This window comes from Homarus americanus, unplaced genomic scaffold (genome assembly GCF_018991925.1).
Source record: "Homarus americanus isolate GMGI-L3 unplaced genomic scaffold, GMGI_Hamer_2.0 scaffold40248, whole genome shotgun sequence".
Classification (NCBI taxonomy): Eukaryota; Metazoa; Arthropoda; class Malacostraca; order Decapoda; family Nephropidae; genus Homarus; species Homarus americanus.
The window spans coordinates 9,191,154-9,207,003 of NW_024712526.1; the positions used below are offsets into that span (position 1 = coordinate 9,191,154).

General features: G+C 35.5%; 2 protein-coding genes across 5 annotated transcripts; one reads left to right on the forward strand and one right to left on the reverse strand.

Moving 5' to 3' along the window:
• Positions 1-702: 702 nt before the first annotated feature.
• On the forward strand, positions 703-5,754 carry LOC121862264. Its single transcript, XM_042360380.1, has 5 exons — positions 703-937; positions 1,268-1,442; positions 1,714-1,799; positions 2,540-2,702; positions 3,141-5,754. Exons 1-5 carry the CDS (start codon positions 863-865, stop codon positions 3,266-3,268), a joined length of 627 nt encoding a protein of 208 aa, XP_042216314.1. The 5' UTR covers positions 703-862; the 3' UTR covers positions 3,269-5,754.
• Positions 5,755-7,448: 1,694 nt separating this feature from the next.
• Positions 7,449-15,736, reverse strand: LOC121862232 (isopentenyl phosphate kinase-like). Of its 4 annotated transcripts, none has more exons than XM_042360323.1 (7): positions 15,635-15,736; positions 13,248-13,475; positions 12,311-12,425; positions 11,701-11,760; positions 9,498-9,659; positions 9,073-9,157; positions 7,449-7,799 (listed from the first exon to the last, which is right to left on the reverse strand). In XM_042360323.1, the coding sequence occupies exons 2-7, from the start codon at positions 13,415-13,417 to the stop codon at positions 7,534-7,536; spliced, it is 858 nt and encodes a 285-aa protein (XP_042216257.1). In that variant the 5' UTR covers positions 13,418-13,475; positions 15,635-15,736; the 3' UTR covers positions 7,449-7,533. The 4 variants fall into 4 exon arrangements, with proteins under 4 accessions (XP_042216257.1, XP_042216264.1, XP_042216273.1 ...); XM_042360330.1 differs by having other exon boundaries at positions 15,593-15,656; XM_042360339.1 differs by lacking the exon at positions 15,635-15,736 and adding an exon at positions 15,555-15,605.
• Positions 15,737-15,850: the final 114 nt, after the last annotated feature.

The window sequence follows — 15,850 nt, forward strand, 5'->3', positions numbered from 1 at the left end:
CACATCATTGTAACCTGTTGGTGAGTGTTGATGGTAAAAAAGGAGAAGTGTGTAAACCTTGAGGAAGTTCTGAAAGTAGTAATGAGCAAGAAAAGTCTCATTGGGTGGTTCTGTAGATCTAAGACGAAGTGTTCACACAAGATGCAACATTTAACAGTTTCAGAGGTTCAACGATGGCACATTGTTGTTGAAACTTGTGTTTATGTGTGTGTGGAAATTTAAGTGTATTTGTGATTTTCAAACGTTGTTATTCCAGTTCTGAACCCCTGAACTAAAATATTATAAGAAATTCGCTGTTGGGTGATACGTCTTTCCAACACGTCTTCGTTACAACAGTATCGCGCCACTTTTGAATCCTGAAATGACTTCTTAATATACTGTGGCACAGTGGCAGTTGTCAGTACCGTATAATTTCATGGGGAAAGACTCTCGAAGCTTATGATGCTCTAGTACAACCTATATATATTTATTTTCATCACTGAAACCCCCACAATTTATGTGAAATTTACAGCCGTGTTTCATTAGTGGGAGTTAGAAGTATTATTCTTGACACCACAAGGTTGAACACCACAGTCAATATCTTGTTTTATGTAGGGTTTCTTTATCCTTTCCAAACTTCCATTGTCAACATTAGTCAAGATTTCTGATCACATCATTACTAGTCTAGACCCATCGTGACCATAACGCCATCAAACCCTGGGGCAGACTTCTCATCCATCACCGTATAAGACATATGAATGTCTCAAGTTCTGAAGATGAATCACCCGATTATGGGGATTAAAATTTTTATTATTATATTAGTGAAACTTAAATGTGAAATACACCATCAGGTACTCAGGCGGGGCTTCGTTGGTGTTTCAAGATGGCAGTGATGATAGCATGTTGCTGTTGCTTCTCCACCAAGACGGGCTCCATCGCTGTGGGCGTCATCTGCCTCGTGAGTTGAACATGCACGTATGATAGTTACTGGACACGAGAGAACGTCTGGACGTGAGTAAGGTTGTTTATGGCCATTACAATATTTAACCTTACTCACGTCCAAGCGCTCGTGTGTATGAGGGTTTGTTAAATAAAGACCCACTTTTTTGCACCACTAACCATTGATATCAGCGCTGCCACCATCACTACCATCACATGATCTTCAACATCACCAGCAGTACGGCCAGTACCTTAACTTTCACAACCACTACTGTCACCATTACCACCACTATTGTCATCATTACCACCACTATTGTCACCATTACCACCTCCGCTACCGTTGCTTCAGGCGGTGGCCTTCTGTGCGTCTGTGGGGTTCTGCTTCGCGCTGCTGAACGCTGAAGACGTCAACAACAGACTCGCCTCTATGTACCACAGCTATGAGGTCGCCCTTGATGCTAACATGACCGAACCAAGACTCCAACTGGTCGAATCCCTCATCGGGGTTCAGGCCATCATTGATAGTAAGCGACTCGTTAGTTTTTTTTATATTTCTTTTGTTGTGTTGTCAACGTGGTTCAAGAAATTGCCAATAATAATAATAATAATAATAATAATAATAATAATAATAATAATAATAATAATACTAATAATAATACTAATACTATCACCACCGCTGTTGTTCATACTAATACTTAAAATGATACAGAACTAGTAATACTGTACAAGCTAAGCAATAATAATAATAATAATAATAATAATAATAATAATAATAATAATATTCTGCTCCTTCAGACATGAAGACAGTATTCATCGTTGGTTTAGTCTTCTATGCTATCTACACTTTCGCTTCTCTCTTCCTGACCTACGGCTCCTGCACGGTGAGGACCAAGCCTAGCCTAGCCTTGCTTAACTTACTCTGACCTAGCCCAATGTACTCTGACCTAGCCTAACTTGAATTAATCCAACCTGGCCAAGCTTAGTCTATCGCCTAACTTAACTAAACCTAATCTGACAGCCTTGCCTCTAAACTAATCTGACTCAGCCCAACTTAACTAACCTGGTCTAGCTTAGCTTAACTTAACTACTCCTGTAATCAAATCTGATCTAGCCTATAGCTTAATCTAACATAACTTAGCCTAATTTATGGTTTCAACTTTAATGGTGAGGACTAATCCTCACCAAACTTAATACAGTAACTCAAACTAGCCTGACCTTACTCAGTCAAATTTACCTAAACAACCCTGGTCGAACTAAATCAAGCCCAATTAACACTGACCTAGCCAAAACTAACTCACCCATAAAGCTACACCATTTTAAAGTGCTTAACCGAACCTATTCTAATTTAAGGTAGCTGGGTATTAGGACTAAACGACTCTTTGGGTTGTAGGAGTTTGTCTGATGGGAAATTGTTTGTTGGGATTTTTTCTAGTAGAAAAGTGGAATATTGTCTAGCTATTGGGATTCTGTTTAGTAGGAAACTGTCTGGTGGGATTTTGTCCAAGTGGATTTTATTCAGGGAATTCTTGGGTAGGATTTTGTCCATTGGAAAACTGTTTAGTGGGATTTTGTCCTATGGATATATGTGTGTTGGGAGTCTTAACCTGTCCTCCTGCAACAGAGTCTACGCTCCTTGCTGCTGCCATGGATTGTATTGGAGATGGTGCCATTTGCCCTTCAAGTTGCCGGTATAGTCATTCTTTTTGTGTATGGAAAAGATGACCCAACACTGTCCCGGGGCGGCGTCTACATAATAGCAGGACTCATCAATATTATCTGCTTCGGTAGGTAACATATGTCTCCTTCAGAAGGTAATAATTCTTACTTGGTTCAGTAACATCATAGGCCTACTCATGTAAGAAACATCATTTATTAGTGTGCAACCACATAGGTATGCCATTTCACCAAGACTTCACTAGGACATTTAGTTATGAGATTATGAGAGCATGTGACAATACAGTAAATCAGTAATGTACTCTGGCTTGAATTGTTTTGAGTATGTGTAAAAGGCTGTACTGAACAGTGAATTTCATAAAACATTGAATTTGATTTTTGGCCCTAAAGACAGCAGCTTTAAGGGTTTTCAGGAAGATTAAATATACAGTACATTACAGTGCAGTATATGTCATGTACAAGAGAGAGAGACTATGCATTATATAAATACAGTATTATGCTTGTCAGTGCTCCAGTGTATCAAACTTAACACCATGTCTTACCACCAGTGATCCATGTGTACTGGTGGATGTGTCCAGTGGCCCACTACCAAAGCCTGAAGGAGGAAGAGACAGTGGTGGAGGCCCTGGTGCCACCCTCACACCCCATGTATCCTGCTGTGCTTTTGAAGTACTGAGCCACCCACAGTTCCTCTGCAACCCCCATTTTGATTCTCTTGTACTGTACCTTATTACCCATTAAGTCCCCATATTTGTATCACTAAACTGGCCTCAATCATCAACAAGAGGCCACATTTGTACCAAATAAGAAGTCACATGTGCACTGTCAGTCTAGTCATAAATATTAAGAAGATGCCACTTCTGAAACATCATTTTTAACATAATCAAGAAGCTATTTCTGTATGATATATCTCACTACAAACAAGAGGTTACATTTGCAGCATCATTCTGCACACCAACATAGGACTTTATTGCAGATGTCAATTTATATATTATTTTTTTTACTGCATTCAAGCAAAGGATAGGCCATAGGTTGGATGGACACACCAGTGAGCACAATTCCCTAATACAGTACTCAACAAATTCATCTTAGGGCATAATTCCCTTTTTGATCCTAATAAATGTTATATCATCCAAAAATTGATTTTTAAATGCCGTTTCATATACTGTACTCTTAAACTTTTCATAATTTCTTGAAACTGGGTAATTCTAATTTTTTTTTTTATTAGTTGGAAGAATCAAGGACAGACTCTCACATCATTTGCTGCAACTCATTCCCCAACTGGTACTAAAACATATGTGCTGTTAAGGTGTTCTCTTCCACATACTGTAGCCTCAAAATTTTCATCTGCTTTACACAACTCGGCCTACACCCATCAACAGCACAACCATCACCCAGACGTTAATGATACAGGCAAAGAACTGAGCACCACACAACTCCACTAAATAAAAATGAATATTGTATTATTTCTCTTAGACAATAATGTATCTCAGCAACTCTAATTATTTGTATAAAAATATATGACTGCAGGAGCACTTGGGACTGTCTGGGGATGATGTGTGACTGTTTTAATACTGGTGACAAAGTGTTCAAGGAAGATATGCAACTGTGGTAACACCATGGAGACAAAGTTGTCCTGGAAAAAATACTTTGGGTTGAGGCAGATCTTGGCTTTCATAATTTGAACTTGGAGCAGCTTGAGAATATGACCTCAGATGTTATAGAGTCTAGAAACTTGATAATATTGCACACTCTAAAGGTTTTAACTTCATGGATATCAAAGTTTCTCTGATATTACATGATTCAGAAATTAAATGATCCTTTAAAATACAGGTGTACTGGATCTTGCTATACTACTGAAGTTTTAAAAGACAATACAGTACTGTAGTACTGTGAGTTTCAAAACTTCTGTAGTATTGCAAGACCCAGAATTTTAATTGCTAATTAGGCTGAAAACCTTGCTGATGTTGGAGATAACAGAACTTTATAAGACTTCAAAGATTCCACAGCTTTTTTTTATACCAAATAGTTTAGAATCTGTATGATGACCCCAAAAACTCCAAAACACTATTGAAACCAAAGGTTTCAGATCTTGATTGAAATTAAACCCTTAAAACTTTCTAGACATCAGAGCTTTAATGGGATAAAAGGTCCTGAAGTTTTACTGCAATCATAGACTTCAAAACTCTATTAAAATCACAAGTTCCAGAAGCTTTATAACATCATAGGCTATAAAAATTCTCAAATAGAAAGTAAGAAATTGACCAAAAGGGCCCAGACTCCCTTCACCAATGAGACGAGATGGTCCACAAATGAGTAGCAGTGAACTCTTGTTATCTTTTTGAACCATTTCTTCATGTTAACTTTCATCAAAATCAATAGCCATTTGTTTGAGTTAGTTCACAAGATAACCAGACAGATACACACAAGTCTATTTCCATATCCCTGCCAGAAGTGACAGGCAATAATGAAATGTTATGAACCTTCTCTTGACTTCTAGAATGAAAAGTAAATTTAAATTATAAAAGCAATTGGATTTTCAGATTCACTGAAGCTTTGGGACTCCCAAATAAATTGTAAAATAATTGTGAGAGGGCAATTCAACAGTAATGAATAGTAAAATTTTAAAGCAACTAACCTTCTCTGGGATATTAAATCACTATACAGTACAGTACTGGAGAGTTAGGAATACTGTGCTGTGAGTTACAGACCAAGAACACATCACTTGGAGCATCAAGCATAATCATCTACAGCCCAGATACTTAAAGGTTAATCTTAAGAGATGATTCTTTGGCCATCATCTTTGTTCCAGTGAGACAGTTATATAGGGTACAAGGTACTTGATTAAGTGAATAGGTTAGGTATTGTCTTACATATCCAGTAAATAACAATTTTGATTAAGAACACGGCATGCATCTTTTAAAGGCAGTAGATACAATATTTACCAAAACAATATTTTGAAAAAATGCACTCTTTGTTGAATGTAAAAATTGATCACTGTTCATAAAGAAATTGTTTTACAATTTCATTGTGATAAAAATTTGCCAAATATACATGTGTGATGTTAATGCCTTTATTATGTGTTTACACAAAGTTTCCGTACATCTGTATGAGTGTAGTACTGTACCTGAATGTTGTCATAATAAAATTACAAACTGTTAATTCTTATTTTCAACCCCTTTATTAGAGTGACACCTTCTCCTCTTTTCTTCTACAACACTTCGTGTGTGTTGGAAATACTGATCAATATATGTAAAATACACATATTTTCTTTGGCCATACAGTCATCCATATTCAGTGGAAGTGTTTTGTGAAGATGCTAAAAACTTCATATGTGTCTGACATAATGCTTTAGATGTTTTTAACAGCTTTTGTTTTAAAGCATTCATATTTTGTATTCTTAAATTTTTACTCGGTAATTTACTCTTACCAACTTGAATTTCATGCATAAATGACAATTTTTCAGCTTCTTTCACTAAGCTGATGCATTGGATTATAGAAACAGCAACAAGAATAGTTAAAAAACATTTGGTATGTATATGTCCATTACTCAATAGAAATAAGATGGTACTACACTGGCATTTTAGTCTTAGCATAGCCCAATAGCAAAGAAACTATAATAATACCCAGAATTAGGAAACATTTACACAACCCTCAACCAAGGAAATAACCACAGAAGATATCAGAACCAATCAATTTTAAGAGATTAGACAACAAAACATATGTCTTAAAATCGAGGATTGGATGTCTCACTTCTTACCAAGTTTGAATGAAATCCAATCTTGTAAGTTAGACATAAAGAGTTGTTGACACTGTTGACACTCTAACAAATTTATAGAGAAACAGCCCAAATCATCACCACCAGCCCGGGATATCAATTTGTTGAAATTAATTACACATTCCTGAAATTTTTAACTTACTGAAAGCTGTGGTTCTCCCCTAAAACCTTTCACTGTCACTAGTAATTCACCATTAAACCTAATCACAGAATATTCCAATACCTGTACAAGTCTTAATTGCAATTCAACACTGTACGAGTATTTTCAAAATCAACGGAACCTTCATACACTCACCACTTCTTCTCTTCAATATTTCCCCGTGAATTAGTCCCTTTACTATAGGGGTTAATGCCAGACGCTTTTATCCAGCAGAGGGGATCCCGTACACATGTGGTCAATATTGCATCAAATATTCTTACGTACTACATCTCTCAAACGTACTATTTCCATCCTTTTGTTAACCCCTTGTGTATGGGAATCCCTTTGAGCTGAATATAATCATCAGGTGTTAGCCAAATAAAATATCAAAAGTGGCATCCTATTAGTGAAGGGATTAAAGATAGAAATCTCTCAACAGTGAAAGTAAGCTAGTTGGTGTAACCCGTCAGTATACACTCACAATTTCAGAAGAAAAGTCCACTTCTAACTTAGTACTTCTGCAAACTTGAATGAATCAGATACAAGCCTATACAGCATTATAATCTGGCAAACCTTCTTACAATAATTTATCATGCCTCATATGTCCTTATTTATCACATATTAGTGAGCGAATAATCCCTAACACTAATGCCGTTGAAAGAATTTCCTGCATTATTTTACTCCACATTAATAATACATTTTACAGTTCTAGAGAAAAAGGAGATTTTGTATCCCCAATTGATCGTGATTGTTATTCAAAACTGGCCAAATGGATTCTCTCCCACAAAACAGGTATTACCGATGTGTTACTGTTTCTAATAACATTGAATTGAGCATGCTATTATGATCACCTCAAACACATCAAAAAACAATATTAGCCCTTGTTGTACCCAGGTTCAAAATTTACCCCTCAAATGAGTGCAATTAAAAATATTGTAACAAATTTAAAATATTTTATTAAAAAAAATACACTATATCTTGTACATATAAATAAATAGAACCTGAACCAAATTCTACTAAACAGCTAATTTTCCCTGCATAAAGTTACAACTGTACCTTCTTCAAACACAGCAAGTTGTTCTCCACCTATGCATATGTTCTCTGCTGCCTTAGAACCAACCTGACATATAAACACTGGTACTGTTCCCTTACTTTGTAAAACAATTTCCACTGCTGAGCTTAGTTTAAGTTCAATACCTCCTGTGACATCACAGCTTAGTGCATCTGTTGTTATCTGTTGTACAATCTTTCCATTTTCATCCACCCTGATATTTGGTATCAATTTGGCACCTGAAATATACATCATATTATTATTATCTCTCTTAAGGTACTGCACTGTGTTTATAAAGAAACAAAGGATTGATCTTGACATTCTGTAGCCAGGTGGCTCCTTCTGTTTACTTATTGAGTGGTTCTGTGTCCTCAAACAACCCCTAGTTATGTCAGCCAAAGGTGATCTATCAACACATTTGGGCAAAATCAGTTACCCCTCCTTCCCATTACACTCTGTAACTTCAAAATTGGGGATAGGTTTATTGTAAACCACACCTACCATCGGAAGGTTAGGTAAAATCTTATGTTTTCTTCATGTATTTTATCCTATTTTACATTAAAATACATCACGTTTCAGCAAAACTACTATTTATTTCCGAGTATATATTCATTCAGGTACAGCTAGGGTAAAATATGCATGTGATGTAACAGTTTTTTAACTGAAAACGATTCGAAAAACACGTGTACCGTCTAGCTGATACATTCAACAGCTGGTGGTGCGTGATGCGTCGTTGTTAACAATAGGAGGTTGAAGTAGATTACCGGGTATTATATTAAGTGTGAACAATAGAAAAGGTTTTTATCACCGGTATTTTTTGTAGATCAATGAGAACTGTGATACCGTATATGATAAGATAAGTTAGCCTGTGCTAAGAACTTCAACATAGACTACTGAAAGCGCGTTGTAAGGTAATTTAGCCTATTGTAAGTTGTTGAGCTTCATTTGCTGAAGGAACTGCACAACTTTTCATTACTAATTGATACATATTTTACGTTACCATTGTTTACTGGCAGTAAATGGTAAATAATTTTCATGTCTGAAGCTAAAAGTTGCTCCTCGCCCTTCCCATCATGCACGGGTTCAACCTAACAAACTATTACGCATGTATAGGACGACCCCCAATTTTTTGCCTAAATATTTGGTCTTAAAAACTCGAACTATGCACGAGTATATACGGTAAATAAAATAAATAAATATAAACTGGATAATGCCACCTTTCAGACTCAGCCTAAATATACAGGAGTACACATTCTTGAAATCAAACTACAAACCAAATTCCATTTTGATTTGCAAACCCTTTCTCAAATTACTGAATAGAGACAAATTTAGTACAGATGGAGCTCTCAACATGCTATGGTCGGAGAGACATAACAACAATGAACTGAGCTCTCAACAGTGATTTATATGAATCCTAAGTTGCCCACTTTTAAAAGGCTAACAGTAGAATGGGCTGGAGTATTAAGACTATGTCCCTTCAAAGAAATAGGAATCACAAATCATCATATTTACCAGGCACTTGTGGAGGTTTGTCATAAATCCCAGCTACATCAGTCAAGAAGACAACTTTCCCCACTGCCAGCTCCTTACAAAGTGTCTGAAATGCGCAACTAATAAGTTGCATCAATTTGTTTTTGAAAAACGTCTATATTATGCTCAGTGCAAAGGTATCATGTTGAAGTAAATTAAGACATGGTATTGCAACTGATATGAAGTAACAGCAAGACATCAATCAAGCCATAGGTTACCTACTGTATACTGAATAAGTGAACAAACAGGACAATATATACAAATGTGTTTAAAGATTAACTTATGTTAGGTTAATTCTTCTTCTAATTTCTGTCATATGATGGTTTTATACCAAGAATAAAAATGTAACATCACAGACATATATTGAATCTAAAGAATAAATAAATAATAAACAAACAAGACTTGACCTTAATAACAGTATCACCACTCAAGATGGTGCAGCCTGTGACTGTGTCCAGCACACAATCTCCATGTAACACAGGAACAAACCCCGCCCCCAGGAAACTGCTCACAGCTGACACTCCAGACTGTACCACCTTTCCATCTTGGGTTGTCCAATTGCCACATGGCTGCATAAAAACAAATGAAACTAAACAATTGTGTCTGTAATAAAGATGCTCTTCTTTGCACACTTGACTGCAAAGTTAATGAATATGTCACTTTCACATTTGTAGCAGTACATAAAATATAATGTTTTGTCTCAATGTGACTAACATTTTATTTGTTCTGGTTCCTACAGAAAGTTCATACTGTACAAGGTCTTCAATTGTTCTAATATAATTCCATAACATTAATACCCAGAACACTCCTTCCAAACTTCATGAAAATATTATTTCAAACACGAACACTTACATTCATATTTCAACAAACACATTCTCATACCAAAGTCTCATCACTTCATGTGAGAAAATACAGAGGAGCAGAGCTGCTATGATTTGAATTAATAAAGTAAATACTTTCTGTAGATGAATATGGGGCCCACACAACCCAGTGGTATACTTAGCAGGGGTGGCACAGTGGGCTAGTTAAACCATCCCCCACACCCATCAAATAAAAATATATACAGTATATAAAAAAAAAAACATACCTCTCAGTTTAAAAAACTTATTTTTAAACAGACACAAAAACAATCACAAAGTTTACCATCTACAGAATTCTATAAATTAAAATTTGATTTATAATTACGGTATATTTTGTTTGCACCTTGAGTTTTTGAGGTTCTGGGTCAACCAATGCAACCAAGAGAGAAAGTTTTAATCATTCATTATACACAACCATTATAAGAAAACACAGTGCTGTGTGGTGTACTGGGAGGGAATAGTTGCTTATGAGCAATGATGGGGTAGTAGTACCACATTGGAAACATCGCTTCTTGTCCAATCAGCGAAGTTAAGCAACGTTGGGTCTGATTAGTACTTGGGTGGGTGACTGCCTGGCCCTAAGTACACCAGATGTAGCTGGCATAAGGACTCTACTGGAAATAAGTTTTTCATAACTTTGTCAGCTGTCCGTGGTCAAATTGACTGAATATCAATTATTCTGGGCCATACTGTATTATGGATTGGAAACTGTATCACAGAAGCTGTAGTAATCTAGTTTGAAAGTTTTACACAAGACACACTGATACACAAGCAAATCTTGTGACCATTGTACAAGTACACACTTCTCGGTATTCCCATCTTGGACTTCAGTTCTGTATCTTGCCTCACTTTTCACACCCTCCCCACACTATTGTAAACCCACACGTAATCCAAATTTCCAAAGTGTGAGCTGTTTCTCTAACATCTCTTTTACATACAGGTATTTAATTTTGTAATACAGACATACAACTTATAGTGTTCTTGATGTATTCCTAAACCCAGAGTACAGTACGATAAGAAGTCGTAAAACTTGGTACTATAGGGATGTATCCATGACCCCATTATTTTGTTTTGTCTATGAGCAAACATTGGTAACAACATAAGTAATGATACTGTACATTTAATAAGTGTAATAAAGCATTTATAAATAAATAAGAAGTATTAATGACAATGCACATTAAAAAAACAATGAAAAAACAATAAGTTACATACTAACAAGTACATGCAGTTGAAGCTTGTGTAAGACTGACCACAATCTACTGTCACTCTAACATGATCCTCCTCCTAAATGGCAGCGAGTGGAAAAAGTTTAAAATTCTTCTTGAACAAGTCTGTGTTATGCACTGTTGGCAAGTGCTCAGCATGCACTAACTTCAGAGTGTATCTGTACCTGCACCAGTTATTGGTTAAGTCTGGTCTTGAATGAGCTCACACTCAGTGACATCAAAAATCTCTCTGGCAGATTGTTGCAAGAATTCACAACTTTCACTTCCAAATAGTTTGCCCTGACAATTTTCTGAACTTGTGGCTTCTTTAACCTGAGGCTGTGACCTCTAGTGGAGTGGGCATCCACTATGTCATAATAAAACTAATATACTCTACTGTAACTCTTAAGATAATATTCATCACCCGTATAAAAATAATCTTGCATTGTCTATATACATGGCAAATCAATGTAAACTTGCATGAAGATTTCACAGATTAAATATCAACCTATCTAATATTAAATCATAGAATATCATGTACTTACTGACAACCCTACAGCAGGTAATCCTTCATCAGTCAATTGTTCCACTACTTTGGCATTGAGCTGTCAAAAAAGAAAAGGAAAAAAAGGTACAGTTTATTGACTACTACAAACATTTGCAAATTACATACAAACAAACATAAAAGAGATGAAATAAAAAATATCACAAACAATGTGTGTTGTTGGAAATACAGTATATCCAGAAATCACCAAACTGGATTACAGCATCCAGGTAGTGATTATGTACAGTATATACTGTACAGTATTATGCAGAACAGTATCAGGCACACCAAAAGGGAACCAAATTTTTATACTTAAGGTAGATATGATGTGGTTTGAGAAGGAAGGGGAGAGAAAGGGTAAAAAAAGAAGTAAAGGGAAGGAAGGGAAAGAGGTTATCAGCATGACTATTGCAGATTTTGTTTACTGGTAAGCTTGACCTTAAATGTTTTTTTTTTGACATCAAGCTACAAGATTCTTCAGACACTGGATAAATAAATAAAGTGGATTCCTTAAATGACGTTTCCCTAATGACTAATTAGAATTGGTATATTTTTTCACCTATGAATTACCTTTATCTATGTACTGGCTAATAAAAAAAAATGTAATGTACCTTCATACATGAAACTCTAGTCAGTGAGAAGCCATAATTGACCTGTGACCCACCACTGTCCCTCATCCATCCTCCTGTAACCTTATACTCTTTAGCCTGTTGATGGCCAAAGGACCTGGAAAATGTAATCTTATGAAGACAATACTGTACTGTAATGCACTGATTTGTACTGGTCTAGGGTAATGAGCAAGTACTGGTAATACTTCTATCTTATTATTATATTTGCAAGAGTACTATACTTATAATTTAACCATTTACTGTAGATGTTAATCTCGCATATAAATGCAGTACAGTACAGTTTACATACAGTAACAACTGTATTATGACATTTTTTAAAGCTTTTAAAATCAAAATGACAGGCAGAACAAATGAGTAAACTTTTTCAGAAATTATTAAATTAATAAGGATGTACAGTACAGTATAACTTTTTTCAGAAAAGGATCACTTAAAAAATATTGACATTTGCTGTATGAGAACATAATGTACCCGGTAAGTGTGACCTAATTCTTAAGACTATTAAGAAACATGAACTTATCTGCATTTGGAGAGAAAACTAAAATGAAGGGGATGATCTGGCCTACAGGGTGTGGGTTGCATCTTAGGTCATTAAATATTCACTACTGATAAACATACAGTACTGTACACCAACCTACCATAACCCATTATTCATGATTTTCAATGAAATGTCACAAAAGGTCCAAAACAGATTTGATGAGGCTGATAATAAAGGTATCCCTAGTTTATGTGCTGCTGGTTATTAAACAATCAGATCAAACTATAACTACAGAGCACTTGGGTGTTAAAATGGATACCAATGATTCAGCCACATAGATTAACAATTTCCATTATCAAATTAATGAACATTTTCCTCTAGAAACAATATGAAGTGATCAAAACATTAGTTGATTCATTCCTCATGGAAACACCGACTACCTACCCTGCACCATGTACGACTACAACTTTTAGTCCTTTGTTCACACACAGCTTGACTAGTTTCACTGACTCTCTTATGGCAGCTTCCTTGAATGTTTCAGGCAGTGACTTCTCTGTGATTGCACTGCCCCCTAACTTGATCACAAGATCCACTGCCACAGGAATCGACATCATGATAGGTAAGGATGTAAACAGGTGCAATCAGAAGCTTTGAGTCATACACATTAGCACCCTGAAAGATGAGAAGGGTAAATTTTCAATACTTAATCTAAATTAGAAAAGTAATTGTTCTTCCACTGTACAATAACTACTGTACAGTATTGATTTGCAGGAGTGATAATGGCCACTGATCGGATCAATGCAACAGCTAAAAATATACCGGTAAGTAAACCCCGTATTTTCCCACTTAGGAGAGGCCTGACTACTTTTGTCAGTGATTTGGATATGATCAAAGGGGAAATGGTGGGCCTACAGGATGTTACATGTACCTCTTACAGCACAGTAATTAAGACAAGGAACCAAACAACATTATAACCAATGAATGTTGTTGGGAACTTAGGGGAAATAAACTCTTTAAAGCCATCTTTGGTTATCCCTCATTAAATCAACTATATACCAGTGTTCAGTACAGGTATTCCTACACTTAGTGTGTGAAATTGTGGACAAAATTGCCTGGACATTTGGCAATATTAGTATTTGCAGCATTATTAGGCGAGTAGGATTGACATTTTTCAATTTTTCCATTTCATGGTTCCCTCATAATATGATATGTGGTGAAAATCAGCATTATTAGATACAGTATAAACCAGTTACCAGTATATATACAGTACTACATGGTCCAGGGGCACTGTAGATGCAAAATATTGCCAAGAATTCAGGGAATTTTCTCCACAAATGTACCGGTACATGTTTAAACAAAAGTACTGTAATATATATATATATATATATATATATATATATATATATATATATATATATATATATATATATATATATATATATATATATATATATATATATATATATATATATATATATATATATATTGTATGATAATTTTACTGAGTAAATATCTAAGTAATGCTTAAATAGTTCCCTTACTCTGCTATTAGCAGTTAGTACAGTATTTAATCTCATTATCTCCCACTATGAATTTACACATATAAGATTCTGCAGTACTGTACTAGGGGCAGTGATCATCAGTTTATAATGAATGCCTGGTGTACTGTACACTGGTAAGCATAAGGCATTTTCTTCTTCACAACCATAAAGGATAGAAACAATTTACCTAATCATATCAAATACCCGGCATTGTACTGTAATACAGTACAGTATTGCATACTGTACAGGTATACACAAGCTTTAGCTACAGTATGAGAAGCGAGTGCTTCTCTGTATTACTGACATACAAATGTTGTTCAGTACAGTACAGCACAAAGAGTCTTGAGGAAATGGCTCATCAGTCATGGATAGTCTAAGTGCAATAGAGTGTTAGTTACATTTAATCACACATTTGTCTATTTTTGTACATTTAATATTACCAAGTACAGTAGTCCCCTAGTCTAAACCATGGACACTGAATAAGCTTAAGGTGGTTCAGTAAGGCTTCCTTGGTCAATTTGACTTACCACATTAGAAAAACTGAGAAGACCTTAATATGAAAAGAGCAATTCCTTCACCCAATTTGGTTTAGTATTGAGGTAAAAACGAGTTGTGTAAATTATATTTCGTAATTTAGTTAGTTAACTCAGGCAACTGTTCTTCACTATTACACTGGTTAATATTATGGAAGACCTTACTGAATAAATATATATTGGATGCCTTGTAAATATATTCTAATATTATTTTCACACATAAACACTCATTTTATGGTAAAGATTCATTTTAGGTCCAGCATAGAATTCAATGTTTCTCTTTAACCTTTACATGGCTTAGTAACAGTAGGCAGGCAGTGGCCTCGACGGCTTTAGTGTTTTAACTAAAACTGAAATAGTGTTTTGTATGGATTAGCATTCATAGCTACACATCAACCTTCAGCTGGAATGGTTGAGAAATATGGAATTAAATACTAATTACTGTACTCCAAAAATATAGCAACCCAATGCAAATGCCTATAAACGGGATTCTTGAGCTACCCTTAATTGGATCTACAGTACTTATTATTTATACCTATATAACTGCTCTGAGTACATACTGTATAACCTGAAAAATTAAAATGACATTTTCAATCTACATTTATATCGTCCAGCGGCTTTTTCCTCCTAATATCATACACTTCATTACACATCCAACTATTAGTAGGTACTTATACATTAATGTAATGAAGGAATTAGATGGAAGTTTCCTCACTACAACTAAACCGTCAACAGGAGCAGTACATGTCAGACTCACATCACATGACCACGCGGAAGTTTCGTCAGCAAGTACAGAGTGCACAACCAGTTTCATGTTGCAGGGTGTACCCCGAACACCACTGCCAGAACGGTTACGTTTATAAAGCAAGTGACACAATTACAAGGCTAACTTAACCTAACAAAAAATTTTCATATATTACTGATTTACATTACTTTACATATTAGTCCAAAAATAAACATTTGGTTTACAGTT